We start from the raw sequence: 14,427 nt of genomic DNA on the forward strand, positions 1-14,427 counted from the left end.
GTGAGGTTACGTTGAAGGAGCCAGAAGCAGAGACAGTGGTTCTAGATATCATTTGATACTGAATGTTTTGGCAAGGATGGCTGTCGCAGGGCCAAGAAGTTCCAGTCAGAGACGACAGATTTTCCTCAGGCAGCCTGCATCTTTAGCCATGACGAAGCTGAGGAAAAGGGCCTGGATCATCTCTTGCATTAGTCTTTGGCTTTTTTCAAGACTGTGTTTTGGGAAAGTGTCAATGTTGAAGGACTGAGTTTTACATAACACAACTTCTATGGCTGATAAGAAATCCTGATAAGAAAGACTGAGGAGACTCAGAGTATGTTCAATGGGGCAATAAGGGTGACTGATGTCAGTCTCCTGTAAGGTGTTTCTGAGGAACAGTCTGTCTCTCTCACACACATTGTCCAGCAATTTGCAAGATAACAGTCACTGAAAACACTGCAAACACTGCAGGCTGACCTTGGAGCACCACGCTTGGTACAGTGGGATCCAAAGAGGGTGTCAGAGCCAGTTGCAGGAGACAATTGTAGAGCATGGACTCCATCTTTTTATCTTAGTGAGACTCTGTGAAGATGACTGACCAGTCAGGCTCAGAATCCTTACTGAAGAAAAAATTTAGCATCCAAGCCACTATACTTGGATGCAGCTATTGCACAGAAACGAAGGGTAGTCTTTGATGAACTACTGAAAATCTTTAAGTGTTCAATCTAAAAGATGACTAAAGGAGGATATAAAATTATTCAAGTTATGTATCTCAGCTATTTCTATTCTCCTGGTGTTCTACTCTATTCAAGAAACAGGAAAACAACAGGGAAAAATCAGCCAACCACTTTACTTACTGCTTGATGATAAATGGTGCAAAAGAACAGAATATCAAAATTTAAGATCTATAAGACCTGTTTTACTACACTTGATTCAATTTATGGAGATAATCCCTTATGGCATATCTTACTATAATTGCATGAAATAGTTTTGGTCTGATCACACTATTGCAACATTTGTATATACACTGAGAACTTTCAGTTCTTGCATAAATAGTCAAACAAAATCACCGATATAAAATGATGCATAAGCTAAGATTTGTACTTAAAGTAGCGTAATGCTGCTTTAGTATATAGAGAAGTGTACAATATTGAATTACAGTGAATTGCATATGTGTCTTGGAGCAAATCCAACAATTCCTTTTATGAAAGCTGGAAAACTTAAAAAATAATGTAAAAATATGAACAAGAATTCTAAAACTGACTTTATTCTCACTTGCTTTTTTATTATCCCTATTTATATGAGACAAAAAAAACTCAAGCACTTCCTTACTCATTCTTTTCAAAGGACTATGTACATGTCTCTCATTAAAATCTATGAATTATCTAAAGCGGTGTGAATAGAAAGAAAAAAGGGAAGTTAATGGATGAAGCACGATAGCTTAAACCATCTTGAACAGTCTAGAGGTCTCCTCTACCTGCCTGAAATATACAGATCCAGGTACTCTATGAACATAAATAGATGGAGTAGCTGCAGCAGGAAATAAGACAGTTAGACTAGTATTTCGCTCTGAAAGAAGGAGGATTCTCCCTGCAATCTCCAACAGATTCTGATGGAGGATTAAGATTTACAAAGAAGAACATATCTACTGTGAATGACTTGCTATCACCTCCAAGTTTATCATGATTTCGTCACACAAACATCCACAATCACAAATCCCCCTCCTCTAGCCCAAGAAAACATGATAAAGGGGCAGGGGGGAGCACTCAAAGGGATTAAAAAAACCCACAAAACAACTACAGACAAATGTGTAAGATTTTATCTGTGTTAGATTTTCGTTCTCTCAAAATTCTACCCATTAGTCTAATGATACACAACTTCCTTAGTGCCACACTATACGTAACTTCGTAGTATGAATGAAATGGCAAATATGATTATTATACACAACCTTAACATAAAGCTCTATGTGCAGTTAAAACACTCTAATTTAAGGGATCGATTCATACTCATGTTCTCAACAAGCTTACTTAAAGGCATACAAGAAAAATCTAAATTAATTCAAAGCTGTAATTCATTAATACTTAGGCCTCACAATCACCTGACTGTTGCTCCATTCACTGGAAGGTGCTAAATAGCACGATCCACTGATGGCAAAAGTCTATGTTCAACACGTTTGGTGGTTGTTTTTTTTTTTTAAATCAACGACTCTAAAGCTAACTACTTTGTCACATTAAGTTTTATCTTACAGTTTTCTACCGTTTTCACAATGCAAATGGTAATAAGACATCCCTTGTAAGAAGAACTGGTGCACAAAATATTCTTGAATGTTAAATGACGAAGCCAAGCCTGCATAAGAACAAGAACACTCTGAAACTTGGCGAAATTCAACCAAGATCGATCACAATCTTAAAACAGTGGATTCTCAGGTTTTCCAAAAACTTTTCAGTTCTTCTCTTGTTAATTAGAATGCAACAGAATTGCGTGCCACGTACAATACATGGCATTCATTCACCACTATTAATAAAGAAAGCAGTAAGTTGCAAGACTGACAAAAAAAAAATAAATCCAGGCTCTGAGATCATGATTTAACCAACTTATTTTAATTTGAAGAATAAAAGCTTATTTACATTATCCTGAGGAAAGTACAAATCTTTTGTCTTACGGATACATAGAAACAACTCACTGCGGGGGGCGGGGGGGTAGGAGAGAAATCCCACTTTATTGTTCCAAACCATCAGTCAGTAGTCACTCACTGCCTCCTTAACTGCAGTCATACTTAGTCCAGTAAGATGATAAACTTTTTAGTAATCAATCAAGTAGTAAAGCCACACTTATTTTTATTAACAGTTTCCATACTCAGTGTAAAAAGGCACTGACCTAAACACTGCACCTTACTGACTTTTTTCCAATTACACTAACTGTATCTCTGCAAGAATAAAACCCAATTAAAGTCTGAGGAGCTTTCAACAGAATCCCAGTGACTGAGCCTCTTCAATTCATCGTTCTTTCTCATCACAGATTAAGCAAAACCAAAACCCCGACTGAAAACTAGTCCTCCTCCTCACATCCAACAGCCGCCCCTTTCAGTCCACAGAGCACTGCCAGAATTTACAACTCTGAGTTTTTATGTCAGTTTTAAATGTTCTGATTCAAGTCTGAGTGTACCGTTTTTCACGTCCAAAACTTCCATGTTACACAGCTATGTAAAAATTACTGAAGACCAAGCTAAATGAAAACGAGCCCACTTTGCCACTTCTTTCCCAAGAGAAAGTTTTTTTATAAACAGCCTTTCGAACAAACACAGGCTACAGACTATTGACAACAACAATTCACAAAAATCTGTCGAGTCATACTGCTCCATCCCCCCTTGCTGAATCCTATTCTAAGGAGCTAAAATTATCCTGTAAGCGTCTTCCTTTTCAAGCAACTGCTGTGGTTGCACAGGTATGTTACAGTAAGTCACATATGTGACCCAGGACAGTATATCTTCAAACATCATATCTGCAACTAAAAAAATTAAACTATCATACACTCACACTAAACTACAGTTAAAATATTCACCTACGAATAAAACACTGTACAATACTGATACTGTTAATTTATTCCAACTTACCATTGAAAGGCATTGTAATGGAAGTAGACCAAACCAAGGCCATATAAAAAGGCAGCATTCTGTAAAGGAAAGAAACAATATTTAAAACCCAGATAAGACAACCATATGCTGTAAGATTGAGTTTCCAGTATTTTATTCAACCTTTGACATCCTATTTCCATTATAAGATAAGTATATTTAAATTTCACCTTGAACAGGAAAATAACAAAAAGAAGGAATGAAAAGACAGGTAGACATTTAAAAGAAAAAAAAATGTAATTCTCTGCAAAATATTTTTGGAGGAACAGTAACAACAATAACATTCAAGTACTTCGGCATCAGAGAAACTGATGTGCTTTGTTCCAATTGTACAACAACAGGGAAAGAAACGACAAAGTAAAGGTCTTTGGCAATTTCATATAATAAAAAATGTTTTATGACTGAACACCACTTCATATACATAATAATTTACACTCACATAAAAGTAAATAAAGCTACACACTCTAATTTCAGTGTCTAAAGTAGAACATTAATTATATGAATCTGAAAATATGCTTAAGGAAATTTCAGTTTTATGAATACCAAAAATACAGACCATCAGCTTCAAACCTAAGACAATCATATTTCTTCATCATCAATCAAATTTCTATTTTCTGTTCCCTGCTTTGCAGAGGGAAGGCAGGGGGTGGGGGGAGCTGAGGGGTGGAGAAAAAGAATCATTCTCCTTTTGGAAACCTATTTCAACTCCCATTATCTTTTCACAGAAAAGTATCATTTGCTTCTAAAGCGACATTGCCAAGGAGGTTTAACGAATGTTGAACTATCCAGTTCTACAAATAATTATTACAAATTTCCTAAATTAGGAAAAACACAATTTTCTTTTTCTTTTTAAAAGTTATGCCACAGCATAGTAATTTTCTATTTAGCAGAGATATTCTATTATTTATAGCAGACAACACGTACATGCTGCCTATGACACGTTGTTAGGCATTTCTTATGTATAATTCTGGTTTTGAGAGATCAAGAATACATCCCCAAAGAACACAAAGTCTGGACACATGGACAAGAGATGGCATTTCCACTGTTGAAGACAAGAGTTCAAGATAATCTCTCTTCCACTTACATGCACTTCTTCAGCAAGTCAAATTCCTATGAAATTCCATGTAAGGAATCCTAGTTATGCCCCAAACCCAATTCAAATATAAAAGGTATAACCAAATTTCTCCTAGAAAATAAACATTAACCAGAACACAATTCAAAGAGCAGCATTCATCAGAAACAGGACCCAATATTACCATTTCATTATACCTCATTTGCATCTTCTAAATGTAAATTAAAAGCAGGGGAAATGCCAAAGATCTTTTCATGAATACAGTTAGATCATAGCTGCAGCAATGGACAGCTTCCAAGAAAATCCTGTGCTATGACCAGATACTACTGTAATCAGAGCACTGGAAGACGTTAACAGGGGAGTAGAGGGGGAAGTACATAAACAATAAAAGATGACACTTTAATACTACCATAAAACCACATTCCTGTTTAAATGAACAAAAACACAACATGGACATCACAAAGACAGAAGATCTCTAATTCCATAACCCATGTATTTCCTGCCTTCCGAGCATGTTCTGGCAACAACAGACTGGGAAAGTCGGCAAGCTCAAAAACTGAGCATACATAATGTCTTAGTTTTAAAGTAGTTTTAAATGAAGGAGGAAGATAAACAGATTTTCACGTGTGCAACATAGAAGCCTGCAAAATACAGTGCCCATCTAATAATCTGCACTCTATTTGGATCAGGCTCATCTGTAGAGTGTAACTTAACAACAGCGCCCAGTGTTTCCCCAGATCCACCAACTGCAATCAAGACTAGATCATCGTAAAGATTGAGAATAATAGTAATAACAAAAATCCTTCATGACCACACTGCAAAATTAAAGCAAAGAAATATACCAGACAACCAAAACCTCTTTAATCTTCAAAGAATTTAATTTCCTCTTCTGAAACCTATTAGAATTCACAGTCCAAACGAGTTACAGATTCAGAAGATTAATCTATTTTGATCCTAAGGGTTAATAATAATCCACTTGCAAGGCACAACAGGACCAACATGCAGCTTATTTGTCCAAATGTAATTAATTTATCAAGTTCATGTGAAGCTTTCTGGTTGTCCTCATGCCAGTAAAATATAAATCAACCATTACTCCTCTGTCCTTCATTCTGTGAGTGGTTTTCCCATTTTCCTCTCATTCTCATCTGGCCTTACAAAGTATTTGAGATTGACCTTAAAAATCTGTTAAGCTGCCACTGTCTTCTCAATAAAAAAAAACAGGGCAAGATTTAAGAATCTGTAATACTCTACTTCAAATGTAAAGGTGTAAATTCTGAAAATTCTGATCATATTTATCTGTTCTGAAATACGATAGCTCTAACCATATGTAACACCATTAGTACTGCTTGTTGATTGCTTATTAGATTTGTCTTAATAAAGATTAAAAAAATATCTTCTAATCTGCGTTTGAACCTGGATGGGACTTTCACAAGGACTGGAAGACATTATAGTGTTTCGATGTATGAATTATTTTCCCACAAATAATTCAAGGTGAGATGTACATAAAGTTTATTACTTTAGCCACTCACTTTTCTGCCCGTATTGCAGAATACCATCAAGTTCAATGTGCTGCCAAGTTCCTATTGGCAATAGCCAATACGAAAGGCTAGAACAGCTTAATGGATACCAGGACCAAGTGGGATGATTACACAAAACTTTCGTCTACAAAACGTCCTTCTTCTTAACATCGTAAGATTCTGTGACTTTGTTTACCAGGAACACGCCTCATCTTAAGAAATCTGTTTTCAGTTGCCCCTGTTATTTTCACTTGGACAAGTTTATCACAAAAAATATCTACCCCACGTTTTCCAGTAGAGATTACTTTAGTAATTTAATCCCTGCTATTCAGAACCCTGCTATAAATAGCAGGTGAGGTAGAATGAATACAAGTGCACTTTCTTCCCTCCAAACATTTTTCAGGAAGAAGTAGAAAATAAAATTACCTTATTGCAATCCTTTCCTTTAGCTTCTTAACAACTCTCACAATTTCTGAAGATCTCATGTTAACAAAACTCATTCTTTGGCTACTAACTTCTAATTTGAATTTTGCATAATAAGATCTCTTTTCACTAAAATCTACAGTAAATTGGAAAAAAGCTGCAAACTGAAACAGACTGTACTTCAAATTTGAAGTTGAATATCTGGATTTTTTTCATTTTACAGCCATGCTATTAGAAAGCAGGCAAACAAGAAATGTTATTTCCAAGCCGATCTCATTTACATTTTCTATAAACTGCCAAAAAAGTTAAAATGTTTCATACCAACCACTAGATGGCTCAAATACCTCTTTGCATTTTACATGCTTATGCAATTTAAGAAGATTGTGAATTTTATATTGTGTATTCTGCTACTTACATGCACTATTTAATGCTGAGCAGCATTTCAATTATATTTTACAAAATGTATAAGCCACAGTTTTTTTTATTGATAGGTAACTCAGAAGGCAAAAATAGATCTGTATGTACTTTTTTATGTAACTGATACAAATAAGTATGTTGAAGACTTTTCGGTCTTGTTTTAAGCAATCAAGAAAAAAAATAAATTAACCAATGAAGAAAATTCCACCCATCTCACAGACCTTCTGAATTAACCCAAATATCTGGTTTATAGTCTCTTTGAAGCAACAAATGGAAAGAGATCATCAACATTGAACTCTGTTCTCCAGCCATTTCAGGCCAAGTGCACAACAAAGCCTTTTTCTCCATCTTCAAGCATGCAGCCAGTGCTTCTGGCAGAAAGACATCAGACTAGACCCTCATGGTTACACTTTATAAACACAGGTGCAGAAAAATGCACCTGTCCTGTCTAACAAGTGGCCACACTCACATTCAGACTTACAAATGGCCAGCTTCAGCCTGACTCTAGAAAATGTATAGCTATCACATATGGGTTGAGATATTTTTCCCTAGTAACATGTTTATCTGCCACAAACAGTCAAGATCCTGTTACCAACTCCAAATTTCTGTTTTATGAACAAAGAATATACAAAAAAGTTATGCTTGCAAATGAAAATCTGTTCAGCAGGTACTTCTAGAAAGTCAGAGCAGAAAAAGACGCTGAAGAATCAAAGCAGCTGCAGGGTAGTATCCAGTCGGGACCTTCTAATTAAAAATGAATAGTTTTTGCTACAGTTTCATAGCATTGCTGATTCAGAAACATTCCCTAACACTGCCTCTCATTTTTGCTGACACAATCATTCGTAGAGTACTACAGCCAACTGGATGCCAGAACTGACCAGAGTTATTAATATTCAGATAAAAAAGGATTATTTTTAACTGGATCAGTTTCCCAGCCAAGTTAACTGTGTAGCCCCTCCATAAACAACTGCAGTAGCACAAGTGAAAGAGTGGAATGTAAGCAAAATAAGTAAAAACTCTTTAAGCCTACACTACTACCAACAAAATGCGTATCAAACCTACAATGAATTTTCAAACAGAAAGAGTGAAACCCTAGACAAAAGCAATACTTTATTACCTCTTAAGCCACATATAGGTGTTTGACTTGAGAGAAATCCTTTTCTATGGGTCAGCACAAGATGTATAATGACATGAAATAACACCACAGCCTGCCTGTCAGCCTTCTCCATGCAGGTCCTTAATCAGTGAGACATGTAGGCAAATACATCATTTCTTCTTTATGACTCTAAAGGGCAGGGCCAGATGTAGGTAAAATAATCCCTTTATTTCATTAAGAAGTTGATAATATTTAAACAGAAAGAGTGTATCTCACCATACTATGAAATAAAAAACAAAACAGGAGAAACAAAGTCCTCATGCAGTTCACTGGTAGAAGTCTGAAGGAAAACTATGGAAAAAAGATGAAGTTCAGAACCCTTATGAGACCCGTGACTGTTCTTCATTTGCTTACTACTGCTAGGAATCAAAAAGTCTCTGATAACATACTAAAATTGCTTGCAGCAGGACTCCAAACGTCCCTTCCACAGTTGCGCAAGTTCCAGTGGAACCTGCAGTCTGGCCCATGTCACACCAGGCTGCAGAAGACGCACGTGGGCAGGAGGCCACTGCTCTTCAGCAAAATCTAACTAGGAAAACAACATATTACAGTTTACGTCGCATCCTGCGGTCACAGGGTCTCTCAGCCACCTGTTCGAAGCAAAAGAACAGGTTTTGTGTTCAAGTGTGTGTTTTGTTTATTGCTTCACTGAAAAAATAAAAGGTGAAGTTTTGACACTATTGTGCCTAATACTTCCTCCTGACACTACTCAATATATAACAACAGTTCCCTGGAGAATATGTACCACATAAAAAATTCCACTCAGGTTGTTGTGCATAAATAGCTACATGCCTTTGGAAGCCAACAAGCTCTAGCAGTTCCAGTCACAAAGATGGCAAGTGTTCAGAAGAGAGTTCAAATAAAATTTATTTAGATTTGTACAAACATGAAAGAGAGAGCTACCTATCTACATGTTCTACACATTTCCAACACCTGCAAAAACATTTAAGATCGCTGTAAGAGGTGTATTACAAATTAATATTATCAGTTTTGGCTTCTTCAAGGTCTTAATGGAATTTTATAGCACTTGAAAAACTCATTAGTTTTATATAGGATCTTCAAAGTACAGCTATATGTAACATGCTTGCACAACTCTGCTTCTTGAGTAATAACCACAATGGTAAAAAAACTGTTTCTGGGTGTATGCCATGTGAAAGCAAATTAATATAGAAAAGTCATTATTCTTGTGACAAATATATTCTGGCATATATAATAGACTAATTAACATAGCATCTTGGTAAATAACTACAAAGTAATTTCTTCTTGTCTTTAAGAAGATAATCTTTTCAGAGAGTATTGCCAAAATACATCTACTACTTGTAGAAGAAAACTTGCTAATATATCTTTCTTAATTCATTAAAAAATACTTTCCTTTTTCTTCCTTTCACAGAAAAGTTCCTTAAAAGGTGAAGCGAAAAAAAAAAAGCAAACACAACAAAAAACCAAAACCAAAACAAACCGCAATAAACAGAAATCCCACACCATCCACAAAGTGAAAAAAAGTTGGGTTTTCTTCCTCCCTTTGGAAGTGGTACCTATCCTTGAAATTCCTATACTATCCTCGCCATCCTGCCCCCTTTTCATCTCCTCTTGAGGAAAGGCAGTACATTTGTCCATAGCCTTTCCAACTCCTCCCCAGTGCTGCATTTCGCTATTCCCTATAGCTCCCCTCTGAATGAAGGCTACTCTTCCAGCTTCTCTGGAACACTGCTGTCCTGCTGTTTTCACTCATGGACTAAGACACCTACGGCAAAATCTGCTTCAACAATCTGAAGAGGGAGCCTTGTTCCACCACTGTCCAGCAAGCGGCTTTCCAGCATTATCTGTAAAAAAGCTTCTTGTCACACAGGGAAGGACAAGGTACATCAAGACGAGACTACGAGTCAATTATCAAAACCCACAAACAGTAATTAATTCAAGATACATTAATAATTTCAAAACCCCTTGTGTAATACACTGTGCCACAATCGCTTTGTATGGAGCATCTTAATATGAAAGACAAAATGATAAAACAACATTAAATAACTCAAAACCTCTTCATTAATGATGGAATATATGCAGTTTTGCAAACTCAGTATTCCTTTATCCATAAGTAAAGGTAGGTCTTTGGCAAAATGGAATACTGATCAACTAGGGTACCTCCCCAAATTTGACATAAGATCAAAGCAAATGCCTAAAAAGTGATCATTGCTATGGGTATCCGACTTACGTGCCTTCCACTGAAGCTTATAAAATTTCTCTTGATGTAAACATCATCATATTCCATTTGATTCAAATACTTTCAATAATTTAAGTATTTTAACAGAAAACAGTATTTTTCTGAAACAAATCAAGTGAGGAAAGGTGTTGTGCAACACACAAAGATTAAATTCACCTTTGAAAGACATTTTATGGAGACAATTCATCTAACCAAATTTAGGACTCTCTCTACAGATTCCCTGAATGCTGTTAGCAATCACAAAGTTTCTAATTTATTTTGTATGATACTTTTTTTACTTTTTAAAAACCCAACTCCTGTCCCCAAATATAAAGCTATATTTGAGACTGGATGCTTTGTAACTAAAACGATCTGCAGAAGGCTTGCACAAAAAAATGGAGATGATCTCTGGAGATGATTTAGTCCAATCTTCTGCTCAAGGAAGGGTCAACGAGAGCAGGTTTCCCAGGACGATGTCCAGTTGGGTTTTGACTCCCTCAAAGGACAGAGGCTCCAAAAACTCTCTGGGTGTCTCCTCCACTGTTCAATCACTTTTACAATTAAAAAAAGAAAACAAAAGTTTTTTCTGTGTTTAAAAGGGATTTTGTGTTGTCAATTTGTGCCTGCTACCTTTCCTTCTTTCATTAGACACCACTGAGAAGAGTCTGGCTCTGTCTTCATTACTTCCTGCATCAGGTATTTGTACACCATGATAAGATGTCCCTGAGCCTTCTCTTCTCTGGGCTGAACAACCCCAGCTCTCTTAGCCTCCTCTCCTTGCATAACAGATGTTCCAAGCCCTTCATCAGCCTCATGGCCCTTTAATGGACTTGCTCCAGCATCTCCCCATCTCTGTTCTACTCGGGAGCCCAGCACCAGACACAGCGCTCCACATGAGCCTCACCAGGGCTCAGTAAAGAGGAATGATCACCTCCCTCAGCTTGATGGTGATGATCTGCCTCATGAGGCCCAGGATGCTGTTGGCTGCCTTTGCTGCAACAGCACATTGCTGACTTATAGTCAACTTGTCCACGAGGACCTCCAAGGTCTTTTCTGCAAAGTTGCTTTCCAGCCAGTCAGCCTCCAGCCTGTGCTGGTGTGATTGGTTACTCCTCCACAGATGCATGACTTGGCATCCTCCTTCGTTGAACTCCATGAAGCTCTTGTAGGCTGTCCAGGTCTCTCTGAACAGCTGCACAACTATGTGGCCTCTTCCTAGTTTCGTATTTTCTGCAAACTTGCTGAAGGTGCACTCTACTCCATAACGCAGGTCATTAACTGAAGACACTGAAGAACTCTGGTCCCACTATCAACCCCTGGGGTACTCCACTAGTGGCTGGCCTCCAGCTGAACTTTGTGATGTTGATCACAATCCTTTGAGCCCAGGTTGGGCAATTTTCAATCGACCACACTGACCACTTATCTAGTCTGTACTTCATCAGTCTGTCTATATCATAGGAGACAGTGTGGAAGCCTTACTAAAGTAAACACAAACAATACCCATGGCTCTCACCCTCTCCACCAAGCTAGTCATTGTGTTGCAAATGGCGATCAGGTTCATCAAGCACAATTTCCCCTTCATAAATCCATGCTGATTACTTTCAACAACTTGCCTGCCCTGAGTGTGTTTGAAAATAAGATTCCAGGATAATTTGCTCTATCACCTTCCCTAGGATAGAGGTGAGGCTGATTGGCCTCTAGTTCCCTGGATCCTCATTCTTGTCCTTCTTGAAGACAGGAGTGACACTTGCTTTCTTCCAGGCCTCAGGAACCTTCCCCCTACGACCCTTCTAAGATAACTGATTGTAGTCTCACAGTGATGCAGGCAAGCTCCCTCAGCACTCATTGATGCATTCCATCAGGTCCCATGGACTTCTAGATATCCAGTCTGTTTAAATGTTCCCAAACTGGATCCTCCTCTACTGAGAGCAAGTCTTCCTGGGTCTGGACTTTCCCACTAGTCTCAAAGGTCTTGGAATCCTGAAGGCAAGTCATAGAATCATAGAATGGTTTGGGTTGGAAGGGACCTTAAAGATCATCTAGTTCCAACCCCCCTGCCATGGGCAGGGAAACCCTCCACTACACCAGGTTGCCCAAAGCCTCATCCAACCTGGCCTTGAACACTTCCAGAGATGGGGCATCTACAACTTCTCTGGGCAACCTGTTCCACTGCCTCACCACCCTCAATGTGAAAAATTTCTTCCTTATATCTAACCTAAATCTGCCCTTTTTCAGGTTAAAGCCATTGCCCCTTATCCTATCACTACATGCCCCTGTAAAAAGTCCCTCTCCAGCTTTCCTGTAGGCACCCTTTAAGTACTGGAAAGCTGCTATAAGATCACCCTGGAGCCTTCTCTTCTCCAGGCTGAATAGCCCCAACTCTCTCAGCCTGTCTTCATGGGAGAGGTGTTCCAGCCCTCAGATTATCTTCATGGCCCTCCTCTGGACCCGCTCCAGTAGCTCCATGTCCTTCTTGTGTTGGGCACTCCAGAGCTGAATGCAGTATTCCAGGTGGGGTCTCACAAGAGCAGAGTAGAGGGGCAGAATCACCTCCTTCGACCTGCTGGCCACACTTCTTTTGATAAAGCCCAGGAGACAGTTGGCTTTCTGGGCTGCCAGTGCACATTGCCGGCTCATGTTGAGCTTCTCATCCACCAGCACTCCCAAGTCCTTTTCCTCAGGGCTGCTCTCAATCTATTCTCCGCCCAGCCTGTACTTGTGCTTGGGATTGCCCCGACCCACATGCAGGACCTTGCACTTGGCCTTGTTGAACTTCATCAGGTTGTCACAGGCCCACCTCTCAAGCCTGTCAAGTCCTACTAGTAAAGACCAAGGCAAAGAAGGCATTAAAAGTACCTCAGTGTTTTCCATATCCTTTGTTGCCTGCCTCATTCAGCAGCAGACTCATATTTTTTTTTTATCTTCCTTTTGCTGTTGATATACTTCTAGAAGCCCAACTTGTTGCCCTTGACATCCCTCACCAAATTCAACTCCATGTGGGGTTTAGCTTTCCTTATGCGACCCCTGAATGCTTGGACGATCTCTATATATTCCTCCTGAATCATCTATCCTTGCTTTTACCTGTTCTATGCTTCCTTTTTATGCCTGAGTTTTGTCAGGAGCATCTTATTCATCCATATAGGATTCCTTTTTATTTAACTTCTTGCAAATCAGGATGGACTGTTCTTGAGCTTGGAGAAAGCTATTCTTGAAAATTAACAAGCTCTCATGGACCTCTCCTCTGCAGGAATATGTCCAAGTGATTCTCTTCCAAGCTGATTCCTGAGCAGACTGATGTCTCCTCTCCTAAGGCCAGGGTTTTTATTCTACTATTTGCCTTGCTCCCTTGTCTCAGGATCCTGGACTCCATCACTTCACAGTCCCCTACAGCCAAGGTTGCCCTCAGCCTTCACATTCACCACCAGTTCTTCATGTTTGCAAGCATGAGATGAGCAGACTGTTTTCCCTTGTTGGCTCTTCCATCAACTGCATCAGGAACTTGTCATCAACACACTTCAGAAGCCTCCTGGATTGCTTGTACCCTATTGCATTGCCCTGCCAACAGATATCAGGATGGCTAATCCCACTATTAGGACCAGTGTCTGCAAATGCAATGCATCTTCCAGTTGTGAGAAGGCGGCCTCATCTACGACTTCTTGACCAGGTGGTCTGTAGCAGACAACCACCACAACATCACTCACATTGGTCATCTACTAATCCTGACCCGTAATCTCTCAACTAGCTTCTCAACTGTCCCAAAGCAGAGCTTCACGCATTCTAGCTGCTCTTTCACAAAGGACTTCTCCCTCTCCTCACCGTCCCAGCTTGTCCTTCCTAAAGAGCCTGTACCCATCTATTGCAGTTGCCTGAGTTATCACACTGCATCTCTGTGATCTCAGTGAGATCAGTCCTGCAAGTGCATGTAGGCCTCTAACTCCTCCCATTTTTTTTCCCACGCTGCATCCATTTGTGTGCAAGCACTTCAGAGGCACTCATTTCTGGTAATTTCCCAGAAGAGAGAGATTCCTCTATAAT

The 14,427-nt window shown here is 38.9% G+C and overlaps 1 protein-coding gene across 13 annotated transcripts in view; it reads right to left on the reverse strand.

Moving 5' to 3' along the window:
• Positions 1-14,427, reverse strand: part of KDM6A (lysine demethylase 6A) — a 163,648-nt gene that overhangs the window by 81,196 nt on the left and 68,025 nt on the right. For all 13 annotated transcript variants that reach the window (XR_015222408.1, XM_086618527.1, XM_086618523.1 and 10 more), the window contains exon 5: positions 3,593-3,651. Coding sequence is in view for 12 of the 13 variants with exons in the window: in XM_086618527.1 (XP_086474653.1) it covers positions 3,593-3,651 (59 nt within the window). In the remaining variant the exon portion in view is untranslated. The remainder of the gene's footprint in view (positions 1-3,592; positions 3,652-14,427) is intronic.

This window comes from Tauraco erythrolophus, chromosome 1 (assembly GCF_009769465.1).
Source record: "Tauraco erythrolophus isolate bTauEry1 chromosome 1, bTauEry1.pri, whole genome shotgun sequence".
Lineage (NCBI taxonomy): Eukaryota > Metazoa > Chordata > Aves > Musophagiformes > Musophagidae > Tauraco > Tauraco erythrolophus.